General features: G+C 53.4%; 1 protein-coding gene across 7 annotated transcripts in view; it reads left to right on the forward strand.

Annotated features, from left to right (window-relative positions):
• Window positions 1-14,356, forward strand: part of SPOP (speckle type BTB/POZ protein) — a 31,977-nt gene that overhangs the window by 7,858 nt on the left and 9,763 nt on the right. For 5 of the 7 annotated variants that reach the window (XM_064174167.1, XM_064174168.1, XM_064174169.1 and 2 more), the window contains 4 exons: window positions 8,934-9,076; window positions 9,811-9,932; window positions 12,474-12,625; window positions 12,719-12,846. In XM_064174167.1, coding sequence (XP_064030237.1) covers window positions 8,999-9,076; window positions 9,811-9,932; window positions 12,474-12,625; window positions 12,719-12,846 — 480 coding nt within the window. In that variant the 5' untranslated portion in view covers window positions 8,934-8,998. Of the gene's footprint in view, window positions 1-8,930; window positions 9,077-9,810; window positions 9,933-12,473; window positions 12,626-12,718; window positions 12,847-14,356 lie in introns of all 7 variants that reach the window. The other 2 variants (XM_064174170.1, XM_064174166.1) reach the window with 1 other exon arrangement.

The raw sequence follows: 14,356 nt of genomic DNA on the forward strand, positions 1-14,356 counted from the left end.
ACCACTACCCTGTGTCTTAGGAGAGCAAAAGGAAGTAAGGGAAAGAAATCAAAAGCACCAAGAGCTGATTTTGTTCCTTGAGGCTGGACACAGACTATGGAGAGGTTTGGTGATGTGAAAAGGGAAATAAATGTGGGGATCTTGGGGGAGGCTTTGATGTCCTTTCACATTCCACTCTTGGTTTTTTCCTTCAAGATGCAATAAACTCCTTGTGCCAACAGCAGCTTAGAATGTGTAAGTCAACAGATCAGTGCCCTGTGTCCAAGCTCCTTCCTTTTGAGATCTCTCTCTCTCTCTCTGGGTTTTATTTGATCATTTATAACACAGATCACAACATCAAAAGCAGTGAACAGAGTGCACCTTGCTGCCCTGCTTCCCACTCTGCCCCACCTCGGCAGGCAGTTAATGCTGCCTCTGGCCCTGTCTGTTGTGGGTTTGGGGGTTGCTTTTTTTTCCTATTGACTAAAACCATATTAAATAGAGAATATCTTAACCTTCCTGCAATTTTTCTTTGCTCCTTGTCTTATTAAATCAATAATCTTGGGTCAGGATATTCAGATGAGGGTGTAGGCGAGCACCGTAATTGGGTTAGGCTGCGGCTGTGATTTATGGGGAGCTGTGATTGATTTTGATTGTTTTTTTTCTGGATGTTAATGTGAGGGAGATTATTAAAGTGGTGCTGGCAAAGCCCTCAGTGCCTTCTGGAAGTTGGTGTGATGTTTGTAGAGAAAACACAGCTGCTGAGCTTTCAGGGGAGTATTGATGGGTTAGAAGTGGAAGTTGGTTGGAATTTGATTCCCTTCTCCTTTCTGTCCTTAGTCCTTCTGGTGTTGATACTTGATAAGGTCAGAGAAAAGGCTAAAGAAAGTAACAGGGGCACAAAAATGACCTGAGGGCTGGAGCAGCTCTCCTGTGAGGATAGGCTGAGAGGCTTGGGGTTGTTCAGCTTGGAGAAGAGAAGGCTCCAGGGAGACTCTCTCATGGCCTTTCTGTTCTGAAGGGCTGATCAGAAAGCTGGGGACAGAGTTTTGGGCAGGGCCTGTTGGGACAGGACTAGGAGTGATGGCTTTAAACTGAAAGAGGGAGAGTCAGAGTGGAGAGAAGGAGAAACATTTAACACTGAAGGTGGTGAGAGCCTGGCCTGGGCTGCCCAGAGAGATGGGAGATTCCCCATCCCTGGCACCACTGCAGGGCAGGTTGTCTGGGGCTGCAACCTGCTCCAGTTGGGGCTGTCCCTGCTGACTGGAGGGGGCTTGGCCTGGATGATCTTTGGAGCCCACTTCCCAAGTAAAGCATTCTGTGATTCTGTGATTGTCACTTTGAAAATGAAGTAAGTGTGAGGGAAACATCACCTGGTAGGACAAGCTGCAAAGAGACCTTTCAGAGTGCTCCTGGTTGCTGTTTATTATCTGTTAACTGAGTCCTGGAGTGAGCTTTCTCTTGGAAGGAAGGCTGTGGCTGATTTCATTTCATGCCTTTCCCAAAGCTTGCCTTTCCTTGCTGGCTCTGGGAGTGCTTTTGTTTGGCAAGCATCATCTTTGCATTTAGCAGGTTAACATCGTTCTCAGGCCCACACTGAAGCTGTGCTGCAGGTAACAGAACCCAGTAGTGTGATGTCTAATTTTGGCCACACATTCTGATCTCTGAACTGAAGCTTAATTTCCAGAGCAATGATTGCAGAAATTGTGGTTTATAGAGTCACAGAATGGGCTGGGTTGGAAGGAGCCTCAAAGATCATCTGATTCCAGCCCCTGCCGTGGGCAGAGACACCTTCCACCAGAGCAGGCTGCTGAAAGCTTCATTCAACCTCTCTTTGAACACTGCCAGGCTTGGAGCCTCCACAGCTTCTCTGGGCAGTCTGTTCCAGTGCCTGAGCACCCTCCTGGGGAAGAATTTCTTCCTAAGGCCTATCTAAATCAAGCTTATTCCAGTGTGAAGCCATCACCCCTCAGCCTGGCACTCCAGGCCTTCGTAACAAGTCTGTCCCCAGCATTCCTGTAGCCCCCCTTAGGCTCTGGAAGGCTGCTTCAGGGTTCTCCCAGGACCTTTTTCTTCTCTAGGCTGAGCACTCCCAACTCTCTTAGCCTGTCTTCATGGCAGAGGTGCTGCTGATCATCTGGAGCTGCTCTCACAGTTCCATGTCCCGCTTGTGTTGGGAGCTCTGGAGCTGGACACAGTACTCCAGGCACTGGAGATTCAACCTGGAGCTCAAGTTGCACTTTCAAGATGTTTTTGATAAGCTCTTAGAGGTATTAATGCAAGATGGCAACTGGGAAATGTGGTGTGGGGACTGCCAGAGGTGTTTGTGGTGGTGGAAAGCTGAGGCTCTGGAGGGCATTTCCAGTCTGGGTGGTTTGCTGGAGGTCAGCTCTGCAATCCCATTGGAGTGCTGCAGCAGGCTCTGGGACCAGGTCTCTCTGCAGGAGGCTGCAAAATGCAGCCCTGCTTAATTTTCAGCTTTCACTCATTGGCTGCTCAGACACTGTGCCACTTGGGCATTTCCTTCCAGTTATTTTCAAGTCCCCAGGAATCTGGGGGGACTTTGGAGGTGTGAGATGTTTTCTAGCAGTGTGCAGCTCTTAACAAGGGAAGAACAACCTGAAGAAGGGAGAGGGGGGAAAAAAAGCCTCTGCTGCTGCCAGGCTGCTGCCTGAGTTAGAAGCTTCCCTGTGACATCAGGAAGGTGTCTGGGAGAGAGCAGTTCTCCTGGCACTGGCTTTTGATTTGAAAGCTGACTTAAATGCAGTGAAAAGTGCCAAATATTTTGCTGGAAGAAAAAGAAGTTCACTAAAATGGTGACTGAGTGACCTGACAAGCAGCAGCTAACAAGTTACACCCAAGCAGGAAGGGAAGCTCCTTTGCCTGTGAGGCAGAACCTAAACTGAAAGAGTTTCCAGGCAAAAGCAAAACCTTTCTTTGCACAACTAAACCCAACTTTCTTCTTGGAGACAGAAGGTTGCTCAGGACAGTTCTTTCTGGAGGACCAAAACTGGTGTGTTGGAGTAGTTTGTCCTTGTGAGAGCAGGCCTGGATTGGCAGGAGGGAAGAGTCAGTGCTTGAAAAGGAGAATTTGGAGACAAAGAAGTGAGTTTGGCTTCTCTGCCAGTCAAGTTAGGGGAAAGCAGCTCTGTGGAGGGGGAGCTGGGGGTGCTGGTGGGCAGGTTCAGCACTAGCCAGCAATGTGCCCTTGTGTGCAAGAAGGTCAATGGGCTCCTGGGGTGTATGAGGAGGAGTGTGGCCAGCAGCTTGAGGAGGGCTCTTCTCAGTCCCTGCTCTGCCCTAGTGAGGCTACATCTGGAGTACTGGGTCCAGTTCTGGGCTCCCCAGTTCCAGCATGACAGGGAACAGCTGAGAAGAGTCCAGAAGAGGCTGCAGAGCTGCTGAGGGCCTGGAGCAGCTCTGGGAGGAGCAAAGGCTGAGCCCTGGGGCTGAGAGCCTGCAGCAGAGCAGCCCCAGGGGGCAGCTGAGCAGTGCCCAGCAAGAGCTGAAGGAGCTGTGGGGGGCAGGAGGCTGGGGCCAGACTCTGCCCAGTGGTGCCCAGGGACAGCACAAGGGGCAGTGGGCACAGGCTGGGGCCCAGGAAGGTCTATCTGGAAAACTCCTTTGCTGTGAGGAATGGTGAGACACTGGCACAGGCTGTGGCTGCTCCCTCCTTGGAGTTGTTCAGGGCCAGGTGGGATGAGGCCTTGGGCAGCCTGGGCCTGGTGGAAGGTGTCTGTGCCCCTGGCAGAGGGGTCAGAACTGGGTGATCCTGAAGGTCCTTTGCAGCCCAAGCTGCTCTGTGGCTCTCACACCAGGTTCTCTCCTGTCTCTGTCTCCCCAGAGAGAAGCTGTAGGCCCTGGTGAGCATCTTGCCCCTGCTGCCAGCTGGTTGCTTTTCCTCCTGCCATGACTGGGTCTGTTCTCCTCTGACTGAAGGAAGCCTCCTGTGTCAGGTGGAGCTCAGCAGGGTAAGGGTTAGGAAAGGCTTCTTTTGTGTTGGGTTTAAGAGCACAGAGGCTAGGGGAAGGTGCAGTGTTCACACTCTTTAAAGAGCCTGCAGAGTTTACTAATTCATCAGCCACTTTGGGGGCATGAATTATTCTCCCCTCTAGTTCAGGTGCAGTTAGGTCTGTAGATAACCCCACTCATGTGACTGCTTTCTAGTTTGGGTGTTCTCCAGGTGGTGATTTGCTGCTGCTTGTTGCCATTTCTCTGTTCCAGAGAGGCAGTCCCCTCTCTGGTGCACCAGGCTCCCTTCCCAGGGCTAGCCTTCTGCTAGGGCTCAGTTTCTTCTTCCCTAAGTGGTGATTTCTAACCTGAAGCCTATTTTTATTGGTACAGGCTTGGTGCAGTCTCCTCTGATAATTAGGCAGCTTTGGGTGACCTCTGGAATTGACTCTCTCTGACCTTCAGCCTGCTTTTGGAGCTGCCACACAGGAGACAGGGCAGTGGTGTCCCGTGGCAGCTAGCAGGGGCTGTGTGAGTGCTTCACCCATCACTGCTTGGGTCTGGGGTATGCCAAGTGGGAAGAGAGTTTTGACCTGTTCAATGTGGACATCAAAATCCAAACACTCATTTTATTCATCCACTAATCAGGGATCCTTAAAGTCCTCTTTGCCCTTTCCCTTAACTTACCTTTTTTTGTTTTCCTTTTCTTTCTTGGCAGCAGCAGATTCAAACCTTCCATTGTCCTTTCCAGGGCTTTGAAGAAGGCAGGAAGATAATAATGGTCTTTTCCTGTGCTTCCATATCTCATCCTCTTGTTTTATTGCTCCAATTATCTTTGTCCTGTTTCTTTTCTCTGTGCTTTGTGCTGTTCTTGGAGAGGCTTTGATGTGTTGCTGGTCCAAGAAGCAACCACCTCAGGTTTTGAAGCCCTTAATTAAACAGATACTTCCTTTACAGGCTTGGAAGTTACCTTCTGCTGAGTAAAACTTTGTGAAAGTGGCCATGCTTGGACTGTTCTGGTGTAGAGATCTGCTTTGGTGGGGAAGGCCTTGAAAATCATCCAGTCCAACCCTTCTTAGCTCTGCTAAGGCTGGGGCTAAACTGTGGCCCTCAGCAGCACATCTCTGCAGCTTTTAAACACCTCCCGGGATGGGCATTCAGCCACCTCCTTGGCAGCCTGTGCCAGGCTGGAGAACCCTTTGAGTCAAGAAGTTTCTTCTCCTCTCCAACCTTAAAACTCCCCTGCTGCAATTCAAGGCTATTTTCTTCTGTCCTGGCACTTGTTATTAGGGAGAAGAGACCAACCCCCACCTGCCTTCAGCCTCCTTTCAGGGGGTTGTAGAGAGCAATGAGGTCTCCTCTCAGCTTCCTCTTCTCCAGGCTGCTCCTCCCCAGCCCTGTTCTCCAGACCCTTCCCCAACTTTCTTGCCCTCCTCAATATCCTTGGAGTGAGGACCCCAAACTGAACTCAAGACTCTTAAACCTCTGATTTCTTCTGGTTCATCTTGAAGTCAGAATCGACAGGCTGGTTAGAGATGGCACAGGACAGTTTGGGTTGAAAGAGACCCTGAAGATCATCCAGTTCCAACCCACTTGCTAAGGGCAGGGACACCTCCAACCAGCCCAGGTTGCTCAAGGACGCATCCAGCCTGGTCCTGAACACCTCCAGGGAGGTTGTGGAGCACAGAAGCACCCAATGTGATCAAAGATTCTGTGCTTCTGTGCTCCACAACCTCCCTGGGAAACCTGTGCCAGGCTCTCACCTCCCTCACCCTGTGCAGGCTCTCACCACCCTCCCTGAGAAGAATTTCTTCCTGACCTCCAGTCTAAATCTGCCCTCCTGGCTTAGCAGAAGTGGTCATGTGGAGGCTTCTTCAGGAGCTGTTGGAGTTGCTGATGTTCACCTCTCTCAGGGCAGGTCTCTGCTGCTCACAGAACAGCTTTGACTCGATAAGGGTTTGAGCTGGGGTGTGTTGGTGCAGCTGCTAAGGTAACTGTGAAGACAAGGTGGCAAGGGAACGTTTCCTCTGCTTCCCAAAGGGCCGATGTGGCTCTGCTCGGTGGATGAAATGTCTTCATCTGTGAATGAGGTGACAGTTCTTGATCTTCAGCATGGCCAGGGACAAGTGCTGGCTGCTGGTGGCAGCCAAAGGCAGGCAGGCTGCACCTGGCCTCAAGGCAGACCATAAGAGACTATTTTGTTCTCTCTGTGCCTTTAGGTCTGCCTCTCTCTCTCTCTCCTGACCAGCAGGAACTTTGGTACCCAAACTCTTTCCAAGCTGTCCTCCTCCTCCATGCTTTGCCTGCAGTGCTTTTGAACCCCCCTCCTAGTTCCGAGGTGCCAGCCCTGGGAGCGAAGTGTGAACTGGGGAAGCATTAAGCAGTCATTAACAAATAAACACCCGGGGAGGGGGGAGGAATCCTGCTGGTTTCAGGCACTCGATTCGAAGCCAGCTGTGGTTCCCCTCCAGGTGCTCTGCTGCTGGGCCAGGAGAGCAGCTCAGCGCTCGTAGGTGCTGCAGCACAGGGCAGTGTCTGGGCAGGCAGCTGAGGATGTGTTCTGGTGACCTTTGTGATTCCCAGGCAGAGCAGGCAGCCAGTTTGGCCCTGCTGGGGGTTTGCAGAGGCAGGGGTGGTTGGTACCTCGGGATGGTTATTGCCTCTTTGTTCCCACTGTGTCCTGGAATCACAGAGGTGTTTGCCTTGGAGAAGCCCTTTCAGCTCATCCACTCCAACCACTCTCGGACCCCACCAGTGGCCCTCAGCACCACATCTCTGCAGCCTTTAAACACCTCCAGGCCTGGGCACTCAGCCACCTCCCTGGGCAGCCTGTGCCAGGCTTTGGGAACCCTTTCAGTCAAGAAGTTTCTTTGATGTCCAACCTGAACCTCCCCCGGTGCAACCTGAGGCTGTTTCCAGCAGTTGTTACCAGGGAGAAGAGGCCAATCCCCAGCTGGCTGCAGCCTCCCCTCGGGGGGCTGGAGAGGTCTCCCCTCAGCCTTCTATTCCCCAGGCTGCACCCCCTCAGCTGCTCCTCCCCAGCCCTGCTCTCCAGACCCTTCCAGAGCTTTGCTGCCCTTCTGTGGTCCTACTCCAGCCCTCTCAGTGTCCTCCTTTCAGTGTGAGGCCCAAACCTGACCCCAGCACTCACGGTGTGGCCTCACCAGTGCCCAGTACAGGTGCAGGATCACTCACTGGTGCCCAGTACAGGTGCAGGATCACTCACTGGTGCCCAGTACAGGTGCAGGATCACTCACTGGTGCCCAGTACAGAGGCATAACCCCAGACACCAGTGCCCAGATGATGGTGGCTGCAGGTCTGAGCTGGGGATATGCTGGACTTGAGCATCCTTGTGGCTTGGGGTTCTTTTTCTAGCGGTATTTAACAGCCTCACAAAGCATCTGGAGGCAGCTTCCACACAGCAGAGTGAGAAGCATTTCCCAGATAATAGGCAAACCTTTCAAATGCAGAACTTTTGTCCCCTTTGGGCCATTTTAGGAGCATGACAAATGCCAGGCTGCTGTGCAGCAATTCTATTAACAGGTTGTCACAGCTTTTATTACTGCCTGCCTGTCCCAGCCATCTGGGAGGAGAGGAGGGGAGGTCTAACAGTGGCAGCTACCCAGCACTGTTTAATATCCTCTGAGCATCTCAGCCTAAGATTTTTGTCTTGCTCATAGACCACAGAAGCTTCCTAAGCCTTCTTCTAGGTATGTGAGATGGAGACAGTGTTTGGATTCACAGAATGGGTTAGGTTGGAAGGGAGCTCAAAGCTCAGCCAGCTCCAACCCCCTGCCATAGGCAGGGACACCTCCCACTGGAACAGGCCACTCAAGGCCTTATCCAGCCTGGTCCTGAACACCTCCAGGGAGGTTGTGGAGCACAGGACATCATTGGCCCAGCCATGGGGAGGAAGAGGAGGAGTTTCCTGCTGCTGGAATCTGGGGGCTTGTTTGTCCCTCAAAGGTGACTGGAGGCAGTGTAGAGGTAAGAATGGGATCCTGGGGGGCACTAAGCAGTGTGTCCAGCCAGAGTCATTCAGTGACTCAGACCCTCTGTGCTTTCCATCACCTCCACAACCCCTGACTGCCTTAGAATTGGGTCCTGCAGAGCCTCAGCCTGTGCTTCACCTTTCTCCTCCCGTGGCTCTCCACAGCAGCATTGCTTTCAGCCACTCAGATCACAAGGCAACAGCTTCCTGTATCTTCCTCACCCTTTGCTGCATCCTTTCAAGCCCAAAGCTCCCAGCAGTGCAGCTCTCCTGGCTCACTGCCTGGCCTCTGCCTACAAGGAAGGCAGATAAATGCCACCTGCCAGGTGGGACTTGCTCAGCAGGGGCTAAGCTGTAAGCCAGGTCATGCTTTGGTGTCTGCCACAGGAGTCCTTTTTTCCAGGCTTGTCTTAGGGATGTTTTCAATGTCTGCTTGAGAGATTGGGACTCAGGAGTCACAGGTGGGCTGATAAGAGGGACATGGAACTGCAGGAGCAGGCCCAGAGCAGGCTCCAAAGATGATGAGAGTGGAACTCCCCTATGAGGACAAGCTGAGGGAGTTGGAGCTGTTCAGCCTGGAGAAAAGAAGCCTCTGGGGAGACCTTAGAGCAGCCTTGCAGTAACTGAAGCAGGGCAAGAAAGCCAGGAAGGGACTTTCTGCAAGGGCTTGCAGGGAGAGGATGAGAGGGAATGGATTGAAGCTGAGAGAAGAGAGATTTAGACTGGAACTGAGGAAGAAATTCCTTCCAGTGAGGGTGGGGAGACACTGGCACAGGCTGCCCAGAGAGGCTGTGGATGTCCTTGAAGGTGTTCAAGGCCAGGTTGGATAAGGCCTTGAGCAAGCTGGGCTGGTTGGAGGTGTCCCTGCCCATGGCAGGGGGGTTGGCACTGGATGATCCTTGAGATCCTTTCCAACTTTGTCAGTTCTGTGATTCTGTGATCCTTTTTTTTCCCCTCTTTGTTCATAGTTTGTTTTTTTCCCTTTCCTTTTAATCTTGTCTGGGGCCAGCAGGGTGAAGATCCATCCCCAGTTTCTTCTGCTGAGCTGTGGAACCCTTTTTAACCTTCAAGCTGGCGATGTCAAGGGTGCCGAGTCCTCCTCCCCCGGCAGAGATGTCGAGTGGGCCTGTGGCAGAGAGCTGGTGCTACACTCAGGTGAGGCCACAGCCTGCCCAGGCTCTGCTGCTGCAGCCCCCAGCACAAGCAGCACATGGAAGTGTTGGAGCCAGCCCAGAGGAGGCCACCAGGATGCTGAGAGGGCTGCAGCAGCTCTGCTCTGAGCACAGCCTGAGAGAGTTGGGGCTGTGCAGCCTGGAGAGGAGAAGGCTTCCAGGAGAGCTTGGAGTGGCCTTGCAGGATCTGAAGGGGGCTGCAGGAGGGCTGGGGGGGGACTATTGACAAGGGCTGGGTATGAGAGAAGGAGGAATGGGTTTGAAGTGTCAGAGGGGAGATTGAAAGTGGAGGTTAGAAGAAGTGAGATTGGTGAGAGCCTGGCACAGGTTGAGGGTGGTGAGAGCCTGGCACAGGTTTCTCGGGGAGGTGTTCAAGGCCAGGCTGGATGAGGCTTTGAGCAACCTGTTCTAGTGGGAGGTGTCCCTGCCTGTGGCAGGGGGTTGGAACTGGCTGAGTTTTGAGCTCCCTTCCAGCCTAACCCATTCTGTGAGTTTTCAGGTGAGCTCTGAGCAAGGCACCAGCAGAATGTTGCCTTCAGCCCTTGGCAGAGCTTTGGTAGGAGGCAGTTGGAGAAGTTGGAACAGTGCAGCTGCCACTGCCAACCTTGTCCAGACTCTTTTGTCTTCTGCTTTTGGGGCTTGTTTGTCAGTTTTTGGTTTAAGATGGTCAGGATGAATGAGCATGACCCTAACCTGCCTCTTATCCTCTGCTTGAAGATCAAAGTGGTGAAGTTTTCCTACATGTGGACCATAAACAACTTTAGCTTCTGCCGAGAAGAAATGGGGGAGGTCATCAAAAGCTCAACCTTCTCATCTGGAGCCAATGATAAACTCAAATGGTAAGAGACAGCAGAGAGCTTCACTCACCCTCTTGGCACAGCTGCCTGGGAGTGTTTGGGTGTCCAGAGCAGAGGAAATGCTTGATCCTCATTCTGCAGACATTTGCTGCTCCCCTGCATCTGCAGCACATGCACAGGGAGAAGCTGCTGTGGCTTCTGTCAGCTCTTTGCAGTGAGGGTGGTGAGACACTGGCACAGGTTGCCCAGGGAGGTTGTGGCTGCTCCCTCCCTGGAGGTGTTCAAGGCCAGGTTGGATAAGGCCTTGAGTGACCTGCTCTAGTGGGAGGTGTCCCTGCCTATGGTGGGGCTTGGAACTGGCTGAGCTTTGAGGTCCCTTCCAAGCTAAACCCTTCTGTGATTCTGTGTTGTGGCTTCAGCTTGGTGTTGGGAACAGACAAGAATGTGAGGAGCTGCCTGCTTGCAGTGTTTGGCTGATGGTGCCAAACATCAGGAGTAAGAGAAGCTGGAGCTGGGAGAGAGACTGTGTCCTGCCTTGGAGCAGAGATGGCATCAAAGAATCAGTTAGGCTGGGAGAGGTCTTTGAGATGGTTGAGTCAAACCATTAACCCAGCAGTGCCAAGCCCACTGCTGAACCATGTCCCCAAGCTGTGCCCTGCAGTGTTATTGGTGTCTTAAGTTGAGGTTTTCTTGGCTGATGTTTATCTTTAAAAGCTTTTATAAGCCAGGGAGAGGCCACAGCCAGCTCTGACCTGACCTGAGTTCTCCAGTCACTGCCAGTGACACCAGGCTGTGGTGCTGGCCTCACCTGAGGGCAGGGATCCACCCAGAAGCATCTTGATAGGCTTGAGAAGTGGCCAGTGCCAGCTGCATGAGGTTCAGCAAGTCACAGTGCAAGGTCCTGCAGCTGAGTCTGGCCAGCCCTAGGCACAGATCCAGGCTGGGTGCAGAGTGGCTTGAGAACAGCCCTGAAGAAAGAGGCCTGGGGATGGTGGGTGCTGAGCAGCTCCCCAGGAGCCAGCAGTGCCCTCAGGCAGCCCAGCAGGCAGCTGGTCCCTTCCAGCCTGAGCCACTCTGGGATTTCCAGTAACTCAGAGGGGACTTTGCTCAGGATGTGTACTGCCAGGGAGCTGTTAGATCCACCTCAGCTGCTTCCTTCTTGCTGCTGCTGCATGTTTAGTGTTTCCTTTGGGCCTCCTTAGTCCTAGATCAGGTCTGCCCTCAGCCATGAGGGTGAGGTTGTGCTCCCGGCCTTTGGGTGGCAGACCTGTGCTTTCCTCGGGCTGCTTTGTGGTATCCAATCGCTTCCCTTTGCAGCCTCTGCTGGGCAGGCCTCCTGCTGCTGCCTGCATCTTCCTGAGCTGCTCTGCCCACCTGTGTCTGAGCTCTCAGTCACTTGGCCTGGTTCTGTGCTGCTGCTTAGACTCTGTGTCAGGTTGCAGGCTGTGGAAGTGCTCATGAGTCAAGCCTCTTCTGCACTTCATTTTCTTCACCCAGGAGTGGTTGTCGCTTTCTGCCCTAGGATTGGTGTTCATGAGAGGTCACCAACCTTCCAGAAGTCCTCTTTTATCCCCTTTCAGTTCCTTACATGTTCTGTCTCTGGGTGTGTTGCACTTCCTTGGAAGCTCTTCCTGCATGATTGTCTCTAACAGCTTATCACAACCAGCTGGAGCTGAAAGGTCAACCTGAGCTCCCAGGCTGAAGCTCCAGTACTGGGAGTACTGTGCCCAGCTCCAGAGCCCTCACCACGAGGAGGACATGGAACTGTTAGAGTGGGTCCAGAGAAGACCAGAAAGATGTTCAGGGGCTGGAGCACCTCTGCTGTGAAAACAGGCTGAGAGAGTTGGGGTTGTTGAGTCTGGAGAAGAGAAGGCTCCAAGGAGACCTCAGAGCTGCCTGTCAGTGTTTGAAGGGGGCTACAGGAGCTGGGGAGGGACTTGTTCTGGAGGCCTGGAGTGCCAGGCTGAGGGGTGATGGCTTCAGGCTGTACAAGTTTGACTTAGATTGGACATTAGGAAGAAATTCTTCCCCAGGAGGGTGCTGAGGCACTGGAACAGGCTGCCCAGAGCTGTGGAGGCTCCAAGCCTGGCAGTGTTCAAGGCCAGGTTGGATAAGGCCTTGAGCAGCCTGCTCTGGTGAAAGGTGTCCTTGCCCCTGGCAGGAGGCTTGGAGCCAGATGGCCTTTAGGGTCCCTTCCAACCCAAACTGTTCCACGGTTCCTCAGACCCACTGCCCCCATTCTGCTGCTGGCTTCACTGCCCCTGTGTGCCAGTATACACCACTCCCCACCCAGGCTGCTCTGCAGTACTTCAACCTCTCCCCCCCACTTTGATTGCTTTGCCCATAATTAGAGCCTGTCTTGGAGCCAGAGCATGAGGCTGTGCTGCTCAGGGCCCCTCTGTTTGCTTAGCCCTTGTTTCCTGGTGGCTCAGTGGCAGCTCAACACAAGTTGTTTGCTCTACATTTTGCCAGGACTGTTCCATTCCCTTCCTTTGCAAGCTGGCAGTGATCTGCCCCCAGAAAACCCCAACCCAAAGCCCAACCCCTGCTGCTTCCCTCTCACTCTGCTGCCTGCTCCCACAGGTGTTTGCGTGTCAACCCCAAGGGCTTGGATGAAGAGAGCAAAGATTACCTCTCCCTCTACCTGCTGCTGGTGAGCTGCCCCAAAAGTGAAGTCCGAGCAAAGTTCAAGTTCTCCATCCTGAATGCCAAAGGAGAGGAAACAAAAGCAATGGGTGTGTAAAGCAAGCACACAAACAAACCCCAACCTTGCCCCTGGCTGCTGGGCTCGGGTGCTGCCTGCTGACTCAGCAGTGTGTCTCTTGCAGAGAGCCAGAGAGCCTATCGGTTCGTGCAGGGCAAGGACTGGGGCTTCAAAAAGTTTATCAGAAGAGATTTTCTCTTGGATGAGGCCAATGGACTCCTTCCAGATGACAAACTCACTCTCTTCTGTGAGGTAAGTCTTCCTCTGCAAGCTGGAAGAGCCACAGTCCCCTTAGCTTAGGGCAGAGAAGGCTCCTAGGAGACCTTAGAGCTGCCCTGCAGTACCTGCAGGAAAGGTGGGGAGGGACTTCTGACAAGGGCTTGTAGTGATGGCTGTGGGACAAGGCTGCTCCACTGCACTTGAGCAAGCACAGAACCCTCTAAGGAGTCAGCACTGCTGGGTCTGGAGGTGCTGCTTTTGTGGGGATATGGTAGAGAGCCCTGTGAGGAGAGGTTGAGGGAGCTGGGGAGGTGCAACCTGCAGCAGAGGAGGCTCAGGGCAGAGCTGATTGCTGCCTGCAGCTGCCTGCAGGGAGGCTGTAGCCAGGTGGGGTTGGGCTCTGCTGCCAGGCAGACAGGGCCAGAAGAAGGAGACCCAGGCTGAAGCTGTGGCAGGGCAGGTTGAGGCTGGATGTTGTTAGGAAGTTCCTGGCAGAGAGAGTGATTGGCACTGGAATGGGCTGCCCAGGGAGGGGGTGGAGTCTGTGTGGCTGGAGGTGTTGAAGCCAAGCCTGGCTGGGCACTGAGTGCCATGGGCTGGTTGGTTGGGCAGGGCTGGGTGCTGGGTTTGGCTGGAGGAGCTTGGAGCTCTCTGCAGCCTGCTTGGTTCTCTGATTCTGTGTCTAGACAAGAAGGTGACTGAGTGTCCCTGCTGCACCTTCTCCTTTATTAAGGCCTTGCTGAAAACGTTGTCAGGGCAGAGGACAATGTTTCTTGTAAGGCATCCAGGTCTGCCAGAGCAGGGCACACAGGAGCACATCTGGGTGGCTTTGGAAAGCCTCCAGAGAAGGAGACTCCACAGTCCCTTTGGGCAGCCTGCTCCAGCCCTCCAGCACCCTCACACCAAGTTCCTCCTCCCCTTGAGGTGGAACCAGCTCACATCTGTTGTTCCTTGCCCTGTTACTGGGCACCACCAGAACGAGCTTGGCACCTTCACCATGATGCCCACCCCTCAGGTTGTAGGCGTTGGTCAGCTCCCTCTCAGCCTTCCCACTGAACAGCCCCAGGTCCTCAGTCTTCATGGCACCAATGTCCAAGTCTCTTCATCATCCTCACAGCCTCGGCTGGGCTCTCCCCAGCAGGTCCCTGTCTCTCCCGAGCCGGGGAGCCCAAACCAGAGGCAGTAGTGCAGGTGTGGTCAGAGAGGGGGAAGGAGCTGTGGCTGCCAGCAGAACCCCACGGGAGGGTTCTGCAGCTGTGCAGGGTCTGCTGTCAGCAGGTCTACTTTTCCTCTGAACATGCTTTTGTCTTCTCCCTCACTTCAGCACTGCCTTCTTTTATGTAACCCTGAAGCTTCCTTTGTCCATTGCCCTCCTTGGGCCATTGGTTATTAATAGAAGTGAAATTTAACTTGGGCTTGACAGCAAATCCAGGCAATGCTCACCTAAGCTCCCCTGGCAGCCAGCTCCTGCCTTCCTTCTTTGCCATGCTGGGGTGGCTTTAGTCACCCTGATCTTCTCTAATTGGAGTCTGCAGTAGGAGGT

This window comes from Pogoniulus pusillus, chromosome 40 (genome assembly GCF_015220805.1).
Source record: "Pogoniulus pusillus isolate bPogPus1 chromosome 40, bPogPus1.pri, whole genome shotgun sequence".
Taxonomy (NCBI): Eukaryota; Metazoa; Chordata; class Aves; order Piciformes; family Lybiidae; genus Pogoniulus; species Pogoniulus pusillus.